The sequence below is a fragment of the Homalodisca vitripennis genome, unplaced genomic scaffold (genome assembly GCF_021130785.1).
Source record: "Homalodisca vitripennis isolate AUS2020 unplaced genomic scaffold, UT_GWSS_2.1 ScUCBcl_5606;HRSCAF=12407, whole genome shotgun sequence".
Lineage (NCBI taxonomy): Eukaryota > Metazoa > Arthropoda > Insecta > Hemiptera > Cicadellidae > Homalodisca > Homalodisca vitripennis.
The window spans coordinates 18,983-32,985 of NW_025781723.1; the positions used below are offsets into that span (position 1 = coordinate 18,983).

Below are 14,003 nucleotides of genomic sequence, written 5' to 3' on the forward strand. Positions count from 1 at the left end.
TTGAATGAGCTATATGTTCTGTGGCAGTGTTACGTTTAAGGTTTCTTTGTAATAATTGTCATCCTGTTATTTTCATTACCCATCATTTCATAGTTATAGAGTGCTCTTAGGAAGTCATCTTTCATCAACATCATTGCTCTATCTTAGCTAATCTTGAGCTTAGATTTATGTCTTGTTCTGGTTGTTTCTTTGGGCAAGCATAATCCAATGTCCTCATCATAGTTTGAAATTATGTATATACTTCTTCACCATCATGTTCCAGTTTTCTGTTGCGAGAGTAGGTTGTAAGTTGTCAAGGTTTATCCTACTGTAGTTCTTTTGAATATACTCTTATTTTCATACAGACGTTTTATTCCCAGTTTAAAATTGTATATTTGACCCAAGTGGGACCAAAATATATATCAGAGATTGGGATATATCTAAATAACTATGGAATACTTCATTATTTTCCAAAAGCTAAGGGAAATCTCCCTCTTTGTATGTCAATGTTTCAGATAATATTCTGTTTAATGGTTTTTGGATCTTAGCGTAAAGCAAGGAGATGGAATAGGATTTGAGATGGAGTTTTCATCGAACTACCCACTTAACTCATGGATTTTAGATAGAATTTTGCTGTTTATAATAGGGTTCACAAGAGATTTCTCTGTTTGAGATCATGTGGAGCAGTGAAACAGAATAAATTATAGAGGTAAGGATTTCAAGTATTAAACATGACATAACAGGGAAAATTTTGCCAACCACGTCACAACTCTAGATGATGACCCGTTCTGAAAATCACATAAAATCAGTTATGGAATACAGTATTGTGCACAAATGAGGTTTTCTTCCAATGGCAAAGATTTAACACAATGATACTAGGACAAGGTATATGTAACAGACTTCGCTGAGGTGGCATGCAAAATTTCAAGCCTATAGCTACATGTAATACATGTTAAAATGTCATAATTATGATAGTACTAATTTGATTAACAAATTTATCTCTTCTTTGATTTTCTCACTGCCACCATGGTTACGCATAAGACTGATGTAATTGTGTTTGACATGCACCATCATCGTATCCGATGTTACCTGTGTTGAAATGAATTTATCTTCGTACAAAATTTCAAGTTAATATGTCAGTTCGATTTTGAGACACTCTGCAAAGAGACAGGAAGGAATTTTATTTTTCCAGCCCCTTCAGTAAAAGCTTTCGTTAATGCTCAGTTAACCCATTTTACATGTTATAAATTAATTTTTTAATGATGTCCTCAGTGTTCAATTTTGATAAGTTTAGAAAATATTAAATTAAACTTACTTTTTTGTATAATGTTAGTAATGCAGCAGATCAGCCAAGATAGTATAATACACTCTCGATAATAAATTCAAAGTACTAGTCTTAAAGTTGGTGATTAATTAACTTATTGAGATAATAGTGTTATCTGTATCTGAAATTATGTTATCTCACATAGCTTATATAATGTTGAGTCAAGAACAGCCTACCATGAACAGTAAAATGATGGCTTAAATGAAGATAAGAGTTATCAGCCTGTCCAAAATCCAAATTATTCAAGTTAGTCTCAGTTTTGTCCTGAGTTAAATGTTTAAGTGGTGGATGGTTTAAACCTATTTGCATAAGTGTAATATTGTTCAGAATGTGTTGTATTTTAACTCCTACATATTTTTATAATTACCTGTGGTGATGCTATTATACAATACTATTACCCGGTATATAAAGTAATCGGAACATTGAAAATCTAGTTCAGATGTGTAATTAGTATTTATTTGTTATAGTGTCATTTTTATAATTATGAAACAGGTTACAAATGTAATCTTGCTAGTCCACAGAAGACCAATATCTTATATTTGGAATCAATAGATATAAAAATTTATACAAAAACTAGTAGTTACCAGTGGCTTTATACACGATTGCGTAGGTTTTGCACCTGTTTAAGGACTTCAGGTTCTAATGAAATATATTTGTGATGCCAATGTTAAGTTTACCTTCTTTCTACGATCAAGAAAATATGTTAAAAAGTGTTTATTTATGGCCATTGTAATTTACTCCGATCATAGTATTTTTTTATTCCAAAGCTGATTTGGCCTCTCTCCTGATCAAGAAAAAAAAAAAATATATATATATATATATATATATATATATACTCAGCTTTGAGAAGTCTTTTTTTTTGTCAAAAGATACAACTAATTTATATTTCATAAAGTTTTTATATCTAAAGAAACAGTTAGGTTATATTGTATCTTAGGTTATATTGTATATCTGCACTGCTAGCAGTTATCCGCTGCTGTGTTTGTTTTCCTTTTAAAGTGAAATATATTGTTAATATTTTAGAACATTTACAGCTGGAATCGGTACATTAGTTCAAAAGCACATTTCAGCAAACTTTTATATATCGTAGTTCTTGCTGAATGCTTCAAAGGGAGTCTTAGGAGTACAATTCTGACCATCTTATGTTTTAGAACATTTTCTAAGAAAGATGAGTTCTTATCTAATCACTGGAATCTAAAACGTCTTGAAAAATTATGGTTTTCTTTATATATAGTACTCACTACAAATGTATACAAATTGAAAATAATAAACAATGTGTGCACAAATAGTTATTACATTAGACATGCTCTTCTAATTAATACTTTACAAAATTTAGAGACTAAGATTGGACTTTTCAGACCAGTGGAACATAACCTGGGGAGATTTTTGAAATAAGAATAGGCCTGTATTCATCTCAGGAACCGTAAGACTGTCCATGTAAAATTTCAGTAGACAATAATTCAAGTAATGTTTAATAAATAATGAAAATGACTGCACGATGGTCATTACTGCTTATATTTGCAAATTTTAACTGCTTGAATTTGTAAATCTAAACCATTCTTGAATCCACCTAAAGACACTAAAAAATGTCATTGAAATCGGTCCAGCCATTTAGGAGGGGTTCAGTGACATACACCCGCACAAAAGAAATATATGAGATATATAAAGATAACAATTGTTTAGGCATTTATTTTAAAATTAACTGAGTTTACATATACAAATCATAATTTTTTATAGTGCTCAGTTTGAAGCTAGAGGAACTTTTTTACTAAACTATGCATATCTATATTCAATGGTTTATGTCCAGAACTTCATTTAATTGATAAAAAAGAATCTAAATATAACTTAATAATACAGAATCAGTGATTTGGCTTTCTATGAATGCAGGCTACAGTTTTCTTTGTACACAAAGTACTTTTTAATATTCATTAGTATTTAAGAAAAGTATTGTCAGTTATAAATTCACATGAGAGTGTTTTGTTTTCAGACAATGGAGTTTACTGTGGGGCTTTTATTGACATTTTTAGCTACCTTTTTAATAATTGCTTTATCTGTCTTTTACTTTTATCACACAAAAGATTACAATTATTGGACCAACAGGGGAGTACCCAATATAAGGCCAGTTTTTCCTTTTGGCTCTACTAGAGATTTAGTGCTGGCCAAAACCTTTATTGGGAAAGGTTACAATACAATGTACCAAAAGTTTTCAAAAGAGCGATTTTTTGGGATAATTGATGTTCAAAATCCTGTTCTTGTGTTGAGAGATCCTGAATTGATAAAGGCAGTTTTAGTGAAAGACTTTAACCATTTCGCTGTAAGGACAAACGTGGGAGCTAATTCTAAAGAATACATTCTCAGACATGTCATAAATATGAACGGTCAGGAATGGAAAAGACATGAGAATGTTGCTGACACCAGCATTCACATCTGGAAAGATGAAGTCAATTTTCGTTTTGATGGAAAAATGCAGTAAACAGCTCAACATTTATCTCCATGAGGCTGTTGGGCAAAATCCAGTTGTTGAAGTTACAAATGTTTTTGCTCGGTTTACAATGGACGTCATTGCAACTAGCGCTTTTGGCGTAGAAACTGATTCAATAAATAATGAAAACTGTCAGTTCTTTACAACGGTGGGATCATTGCTGAAAACAACGAAAGCAAGATTTTTCCGGAGGTTTCTGGTTAATTTCTTTCCTACACTGGTAAAATTCTTACCAGTTCAACTTATTCCACCAGATGTAACAGATTTACTAACAAACTCTGTTCGTCAGTCTGTGGTTCACAGAGAGAAAAATAACATAAAACGAAGTGACTTCTTAAATGTCCTTATTGAAAGTAAAAAATATAACGGTGAAAATTTGGAAAAAAGTACTTCTGTATCAAAACCCTCAAAAGGTAAGCTATTTTTAACATACGTAAATTTATATTTTATTGTTTATAATATACGATATTTGGCACAATTTTATTAGGTAGCATTCATTAATTGTTTCCCAAACGAGAATTTACAAGTTTTTACTACTATAAAAACAAGTACACCTTTCTTATTAGTCCAGGAGAAATAGCAGTTAAAAATGGTCAAATAATAAATGTTTTCTTAACAGCAAACTAATGGCACAATTTAGTCAAATACATCATAAATAAATAAAAAAAAACCATTCCGAACCAAAATCGTCTATTAGGGGGTATAGGAGGGGTGGTTTTTTAGGGGTGTGAAAATGGTTTTTTTGCAATTTGTGAGTAAACAATGCATCTTATTGAAAAAAGTTAAATGTAAAAAGTTGTGTGTAAATAAAAAAATCTACAACTTTTGTAGTAAATCATTTTTGCCCTAACCTCAAAAATTTCCCCAAAAAATTCAAAAAAACCGTTTTTTTTTGGTTTTTTAATTTTTTTCTTTTACAAAAATGGTTCGATTGAGCTGAAAGTTTGATGAAATATACTTTGTGCTATTCTAAAAATACTGTATTTTTTTCATTAAGAAATATTCAGCCGTTATAATAAAATTTCACTTTAAAAAAATATTTTGATAATTTTCAATCACCATTTTGAAACATTTTTTTTAATCAAAAAAGGTTCTCTGACGGTTCATTATTTTAGTTTTTTTGTCTATTTTGAAGAAATTAAATAAAAAATATGTAGTTTAATTGAAGAAACTGCAGAAAAAATTGAAAATAAACCAAATATTGACATTTTTCATTATACATTGTATTATTTACGTGGAAAAATTGTTATTATTTATTTAAATTATAATTTCTTTTATTACCAGTGTTATTTGTAAGCATTAGGCAAAATAATAATGAATTATGCATATTTAACAACTACGTGGAAATTTTTAAATAAATCAAAAAACAGGATTCGAGTCTTAGTAATTTTTTTTTTTAATTTGTATTTTCCATCATATATTTTTTATTTCTTTAAAATATTTTTTACAATTCTTATTGAAATTAATCAAGAAACCATTATTTCTTTCCAAAAGTTTTTTTTGAATATTTATGTTTTTTTTTTCAGTGAACTTAAAAATATAAATATATTTTTTTCATATTCTACATCATCTGATCGTGATTCATTACCATATTCTACTCAATTTTTTCCCTGCTTTTTTAAAATGTAATGATTGTATCTCCTTTCATTGAAGGAAACACAAGATCGTTATCAAAACTATCACTCAATTTTTTTTTTAATGTATTTAATGTTGGGATATCACCATCAAAATCTTCTTTAATTTCGTTAAGGGAAAATTGGCACTCGGATGAATTTTTTTTAAGTAATACACGCAGTAACTTATGAAATCTTTAGAATCTACACTCGCTGTATGTCTACAAGATGTTGAGCTTGTCCCATCATAAAAAGATGACATGCACCTATTATGATAATAAGCTTGAACTTCATCTGATTCTTTGAGAAAATTCACTCTAACTAACAGACTTTTATTAAATGATTCTGAAAACATCTCTTCCCTTTAAAGTTGATAAAATTTTTCATTAGTCTCAGCCTTCTGCATGCCGCGAAATGCTCTATTTTGGTTACAAGGTTCTTCACAAAAAAACACAATGATGCTCAAAATTAAAATCACATGCTTCTTTCATAATCTTCTTCCCAATAGATTTTGATCGAGGTCTATTGTATGCTGGTCGACAACCATCATGAATGTGTGCTTCAGTCAATTTCTGAAATGTTTTGTACCGCTGATCTTTGCTTTGTTTACTTGACGAAATAAGAGTATCTATCCCTCGACTTTTTATTTTCACCAAATCTCCATCGCGGCTTTTACAAATGATACAAGAAGGTACCTTTTCCACCATTTACATGAGTCTATAAAAATGCAGAAAGCACAATAAAATTAGTATACTGAAAATACGTAAAAATTACTAGATAAATAGCATGCGTAAAATTGTATGCACAGAGACAAAGATTTATGATCTGTATTATTTTTAATAATTTTTATTGAATAATTTGTATAAACATTTTGTTTTGCAAAAGTTTTACTTACGATTTGTATTTTATATGAACAAAAATCTTGTAAAATTGCTAATCACGAGGCTTATTTCACGACACTACTCCAATATAACTTGACTGACGACAAAGCAGCAGTTTATTGAATGCTTAGAAACATTACTGAGACCCGTATAATAGAAGAATAGGAATTGACCCCACCCTTTTACTTCAAGGACACTATTATATACCTGTACTATATATACCTGTAATCCAACTTCCACATTCAAACAATGTTTTCTAAATACTTTTTCAAAATATTCGAGGAATTCTTCAACATTAAAAAAAATTATAATTTAAATAAATAATAACAATTTTTCCACGTAAAATAATACAATGTATAATGAAAAATGTCAATATTTTTGTTTATTTCAATTTTTCTGCAGTTTTTTTCAATTAAACTACATATTTTTTATTTAATTTCTTCAAAATAGACAAAAAACTAAAATAATGAGCCGTCAGAGAACCTTTTTTGATTAAAAAAAATGTTTCAAAATGGTGATTGAAAATTATCAAAATATTTTTTTTTTAAAGTGAAATTTTATTATAACGGCTGAATATTTCTTAACGAAAAAAATACAGTATATTTTTAGAATAGCACAAAGTATATTTCATCAAACTTTCAGCTCAATCGAACCATTTTTGTAAAAGAAAAAAATTTAAAAACCAAAAAAAAAAACTGTTTTTTTTGAATTTTTTGGGGGAAATTTTTGAGGTTAGGGCAAAAATGATTACTACAAAAGTTGTAGATTTTTTTATTTACAACAAACTTTTACATTTAACTTTTTTTCAATAAGATGCATTGTTTACTCACAAATTGCAAAAAACCATTTTCACCCCTAAAAACCACCCCTCTATACCCCCTAATAGACGATTTTGGTTCGGAATGGTTTTTTTTTATTTATTTATGATGTATTTGACTAAATTGTGCCATTAGTTTGCTGTAAGAAAAACATTTATTTTTTTCAATCAGGTAATACGACTGGACTATAACAAGTGATGTTCCAAATTCTTCAGTCTCTTCCTCCTTACATTTATGTGTACTAAACATGCTGGATAGGTAAATTAAGGTGTCATAGCTCTTTGTATAAGTGTATAGTGTCTTGTTTGTTGTTGAGGAATAAAACGCTATGTGTGCCATAATTTTGTATTCCATCATTCATCTATGAAAATTTTCCTGTTCAGTACTAATTTACATTATAATCGTTGTTTTACACATTATCTGCGGCAGATGACTTAAGGCGCATATGTACATTCAGATAGTTGGTCTCACTCAGTATAGACCAGCAGTGAAAGTGTTCGTACTTATTTCCTTTCTTATTTATTACATAACTTACTTCTTTAATTGGGTCTTTATACTTATTAGCTATATTAATTCTTTCCTAATTTTTTTCATTTAGTATATGAAAACCTCCAATGCACTTAATCCTTAAAGGACCTTTGCACTTGCTTTCAGAATGACAGAATAGTTGATAGATAGGTTGATGGTAGGGGTGGGTTCCTGTCAAGATCCAAGAGAAAGGATAGCTGACACTATATCTCAGGCATGTTACCTTAGAAGGAGGGAGAACAGCTCTGTATCAGCCGCTTTTGTATAGTCACCTTCTACAGTAGACTACATCTACCGATCCACCCCAATATCTTGACATTTGGGGTTTGTGATGCATCTGTACATCTGCTCCTGTACATCCATAAGGTTGCCCATATATAAGTGACACATTGATTTTGCTGTAGCCAGTGTAGGTTCAACTGGAAGGTATAAACCAGCCAGAAGTGAACCTTTCTGCTGGGATCATGAATCACTAAAAAGCATTAGTTGTGTTCCCATAGATCAACCTATGTTCTCTTGGATGATTTTTAACAGATGTGTATTGAGATTGCTGAAGTTTTGTGTTTTAGTCTCAATCTATAAACATCTGCCATTTTTGTTAATATTCATTGTTAATTTTTTTGTATCACTGTTTAGGTATTATTATTACACTTGGTTCTAAGACAACTTGATTCATGCCTATATTTACATTTTTTTTTTAGTTTTCATATGAATGTGATACAAATCACTAGCAGTCATTTTGATAAGAAATCCATTAGTAAATTTAATGATGGAAGTTGTTTAGTTTTAATTTTGCTTCAGGCCTCACCATAGAACAGATGACAGCACAAGCTTTTGTTTTCTTCATTGCTGGCTACACAACTGATACATCTGTTATGTCTTTTTGTCTGTATGAGTTATCCATCCATGCTGACATACAAGAGGCACTTTACCAAAATATACAAGAGGCTGTGGAGAAACACAATGGAGCCATCACTTATGAGAGTTTACAAGACATGCCTTACTTGGATCAAGTTGTTAATGGCAAGTTTTCAAATTATCAGTATATTTTCTGTAGTTTTAGACCACATGAACAGCTTAAAAGGTTTTAACAACATTTTCATTGTTTTAATGTAAGTTGCTGACTGAAGTGAAATGATGTTGAGCTTTTTTCCAATAAAACAATATTAAATATGAAAAATTTAACAAGTTTATTATTTGTCTTTGAATATAAAAGGCATTTAAAATATTTTACTGATGCATCCAAATGCATTTGAGTCTTTCTTGTAACGTAATATTTAAACAATTGAATATATAAAAGTGTTATTTATTTCCAAATTCAGGGTGCAAAATGTACACACCCACATTTAGATTTGAATCAGTTATCCACACTGATGAAGACCCGTAATGCTTAACCATCTATCTCAACTATCAGTGGTAACTGATAATAGAATTTTGTAATGATAAAATTATGTCTAGTTTACTTCGTGTCCATTCCAGTTTCTAACATGTTATTTATAAAAAACTAAAATTTATTTTTAGTTTTCTCAAATTCATATTGTTATTTTAGTTTTGTTAGAGTTAATGAATTTAATTTATAGTGAATTCTTCATTTTATGGTTGTACGTAATGCTTGGTATAATATCTTGGATAGATACTTAACTGTTTAGTTTATATAAGCGTATTCGTACTCTACTTTTATATGTATGAAATAAAGTGTTTAGATCTTAAAATATAATTACTCACTGTAAAACTTAAGTCACAAAAAGCTGAGCACTACATAAAAGTGTTAATGAAATTTATAAGTAGATATACAAAGAATCATATAAATTTCAACTCATATAACTCAATAGCAGATGACTTTTCACCTTGTCTACATATTATAGCTTTGTTAATTAAAAATATAAAATTTATTTATACTTTCCAAGTGTAACTTATGAGTGATGTAATATACCTGCAGCTGAGGGGGTCATGCTTAGAAGGAGTTTAGTGTTTACACAATTTTTAATTACCTTACTTGTTCGGTTAGGATGATTCATATAGGAAATGTCAAGACATTCATCCAAACCAGAACAAAGTTGAGACATTTTGGTATAACTCTTTACATATTCTTTAATTAAAGACAGATCTAAAAGGAGCGTCTTCTGAAGAGTATGGCCTTTGTTAATAATTTTGTGTTAGGATTTGTCACTAAAAACTATTAGAAATGGAATGGAGTTAAATTAAAGAATTTTTCACACATTTATTGTGGAGTTTTCAGTGAAATGAGTGTTCTTTGCCATATTTTTCTACAGAGATGTAGAAAGTATATATCATTGGAATAGGTTTTGTGACAGAAGATTCAGTTGTCTTATGATGATTGAATTATCTGTATCCGTCATTAATACTATTAGATATACATTGGATAACATTCTAACCTTATACCTTATACCAACCTTTTTTAAATAGCTGGCCACAAGATGTGTACATATTACATCCTCTATTAGTCCAAGTATTATAATTCCTTACTATGAAAACACTGTCTGTATGTTCATCTTTAATCAGAGGTCATATTTAGTGTAAGTATACGCACACTTACAGCACAAACTTAAATATAATATTTACTTATAATATGGATGCATAGTGTTTTATTAACTCATCATTGATCTTGAAATATAAATATATTGAAATATTGAATTTTTCTAGAAACTCTACGTCTTTATGGGTCCGGTCAAATCATTATAAGGACATGCACTGAACGCTACAACATCCCAAACACTAACATTCATGTAGAAAAAGGTGTGCGAGTAATTATTTCCTTCTTACTCCCTCCATCACGATCCTGTGTATTTTCCTGACCCTGATGAGTTCAGGCCGGAGAGATTCACCCCAGAAAAAGTAAAAGAAAGACATCCCTTTGTGTTTTTACCATTTGGAGAAGGTCCCAGAAACTGCATTGGTAAGTAAAATGATTTTTCTTTAGTTGAGGACAGTAATTAATTGTGAGTTGTTATGGAAATATGACCTAGAACGTCATTCATAATGGGCATGCGTGTAATTTGTCTTCAAAATTAAACCATTTTAAATATGTAAAAGTAAACTTAGAATATTACCTTTCTATGATGTATAGAAATAACAATCAATAAAATAGAAATAAATTCCAGCATCTAAAAAATTCCTCAAGCAATTTTGTAAGATGGACTTTTTAATTTTTAACATCCATTCCAAAAAATTTTTGGCAATTTAAATTCTTTTATTTATGACTACTATGTTTTTTCTGCATCACTTGTTTTATAATTAATACCCGTGGATTTAAGAAACACAAACATTAATTAAAATTCAATATTTTCAATATTCTTGCCTTTAAGCTTGTAAATTATATCAGTGTAAACACACATTTTTATACTGATAAATTTAAGTTTCGATAAGGTTAAGGTCTGATATTTAGTTGTAACAAATATATCAGTTCCATTAAATCTTTTTGTATATTATTACATGTGTTTTAGGAAGAAACTTTGGCATGCTGCAAATTAAGATTGGGCTTGCGACAGTGATTTCAAATTTTAAAGTTGATTTGAGTCCAGAGCAAGAAGTTCCAATAAAAATTGATACCAGAAGCATTGTTGTTACACCTGCTAATCCAGTTCTATTGAGATTTACTCCTAGAAAAATGAATGGTTCTTTGATCTGAATGGCTAGTTACACTGTCTATAATTATTTTACTGTCAAAAATATGTTAGAATTTTTATAAATATTTTTCATATTGTAATTTTTATAAAATTTGTAATTAATCAAATGTATTCTATAGAGCTACATAATAAAATGTATTATGCAGAGCTTGCAGTGGAGAAAACAGTGTGTCAGACTAGGCACTTAAATGAAGACATGTGCTTAAACAAGAAACCTATCTAAGATGTCATTCTCATCAAGTAATACTCAGTTTTTTTTAAACACAATATTTCTCAAACAAGATTGACGTTTCATACAAAAAGCTTGGAAAATCATTGGAAATAATGCAAATTATGCATGTTGTTTATTAAAATACATGTTGATTATTTTTACTATAAAAAAATCTGTGAAACTTATTAGTTATGGCAATTGTGTACTTATACATGTACTATGTAAGTGATTTTTTTGACAATTATATCTTTCTTATCAAAATATTTTTTTGGGGAGAGGGGACAGAAGAGCTCTTACTTAACCCACACTTACCCTGATTGCCCCTCCTACACTTGTAGATATTTTATCCTTATAAAAGGAAGGTTTAACTGTAAGACTCTTGAATGTTTATAGTGAAACAAAATTCTAAGGATAAAACTTATTAAGTGAGGATTCTCATTTTTCGTACAGAATGGAAAACAGACAATTTCTTTATTTACATAATATTGGAGATTAGTAATTCGTTATATTGTTACATTAGTAGTCAGTAGTAAAAATTAGTCTCTTTTTTACTGTTACTTCTTTTATAAATTTATCCACTGAGTGGTAGGGTCTCTTCATCAGCCAATCCATCAATCGCTTCTTCACCTGTTGTGTTGGCGTGTTCTTCAATTCTTCTAGCAATAGGTTGAAGCTTTTATCCAGCACATTTCGGTTTGTACCGTAAAGACTAAGATGATGGAGTGGCAAGACAAAGTTCGAGACATGTTTGTGTGTTATGGTGGTGAATGTCTTGGATATGTACCGTGTGAATAACAACTTCTCCTATAAAAAGTGCCACAACAATTACAATTTTAAATTCAATAAATACTGAACACAGTTTTATGAATAGCTTGTCCATATTTGGTATCCAAAATTGACTTGAGTTAATTATTATGCCAAGGTACTTTATGTTAGTTTTACAGTCAATACCTACCATTTCTGTATTCTTGTTTTTGGTTTTGAATGCTACCTGAACTGTTTTTTCTATGTATAGGCTTAAGTGTGTTTGGAAACACAGTACTCTTTATCTCAGTGGAAAACCCTTTCTGTGTTAATAAATAGTTGTTTTAGTTTTGTCTGTAAGAGTAATCTCGGTGTCATCTGCAAATTCTAATGATTTGCAGATTTTTGATAGGTGAGTGGGCAAATCATTAGTTTATAAAAGGAATAGTAATGGTCTTAAGTCTGACCCTTGAGGTTCTCCTAGCTGTATGTGTAGTAGTTTTGATTGTGCCTTTTTCTGTTAGATTTTTGATAGTATAATTCAAACTCAACGAGCTGTTTTTTTTTTGGTTACATAGCTGTGGAACTAGTCTGCTGACTTCCTTGCTATACCTAGTGCTTTCAGTTTTTCAACTAAGTAACTGTGTTTGAGGGCAGCAAAAGCTGTGCTGAGATTTAAAAATAGACTGGTAACAATACAGTAAAGCTCTTTTATCCATAATATACTCTACAATCTGTGTTAGAGCAGTTGTTGATGGTCTGCCTTTCAAGAAACATGCTGTTTATTTTTAAGCAGGTTATTTTGCTCAAGATAGTGTAGTAGCTGCTCCAAGACAAACTGTTCAATCTTTTAAAAGGTTGTTATAAGAGAGATTGGGCGGTAACTATTTATTTCTGTAGCAGACCCCTTTTTATACTTTGGATCCACTTTAGCCATTTTAAGTGGAGCTGAAAAAATTCCTTGATGTAACAATTTATTTATTATAATTGTCAAAGGAATAGTCATTTTAAAATTCCTTGCCGCAACGATTGATTTATTATAGTTATTAAATATGTACGCTAGAGAAACATTTTTAACCTCAGTTTGCTAATGACTATACCTCTTTGTTGGAATCTGGCCATGCCTTTTTCCTAGTGTTTGTCATCGGCCCATTGGCTGGATTTGGGCCGCAGCCAATTCTGAATAGCGGACCTGCTCAATTCTTTTGTTTAATGTTTCATCAGTAGGGCATGACCATCTCACTTACCTTCCATACCACTGCCCTTTCCTTGCTCCTGTCCGAAGCTGATGAACTGGCTTAATGAATCAAGAAGAATCAAGAATCTTTATTGACCATTAGGCAATTAAACAGAAAAATTACAATAGGTCTCGTCAGTTCTCTATACTATACAGTCTAGTTGCCTAATACAAAGTACTAAACATTTGTACTTAATAATATTCAACCAATAGAAGGACAGGGTGTACAATCTTTTCACTTAGTTCTGAGTTCAAAATGAGAACAACATAGCTTAAAATTACAAAACTTAACAAAATAAAAATTTTTTAACAGAACTAAGCCCTAACTATTTACATTTATCCCCTCAAAATCATCACAGGCCAAATACTCTTCAATGGTGTAAAATTCCTTTTTCTTTAACCAGTCACACAATGTTGGTTTGAAACTTGATAATGGCAAGTTTTTTAAGGTAGTGGGGAGCTTATTTATAAAGTTTGAGCTGCTGATAGTAGTGACTCTTATAAGATTTATCAAGCCTAACATTGGGTGTGATTAGATT

At 30.3% G+C, this 14,003-nt stretch overlaps 1 protein-coding gene across 1 annotated transcript; it reads left to right on the forward strand.

The window, feature by feature from the left end:
• Positions 1-3,688: 3,688 nt before the first annotated feature.
• Positions 3,689-11,746, forward strand: LOC124373451 (probable cytochrome P450 6a13). The gene is given in 5 exon segments (XM_046831824.1): positions 3,689-4,198; positions 8,427-8,648; positions 10,290-10,408; positions 10,410-10,542; positions 11,090-11,746. Coding segments are annotated over 5 exon segments (1,158 nt in total). The 5' UTR covers positions 3,689-3,699; the 3' UTR covers positions 11,275-11,746.
• Positions 11,747-14,003: the final 2,257 nt, after the last annotated feature.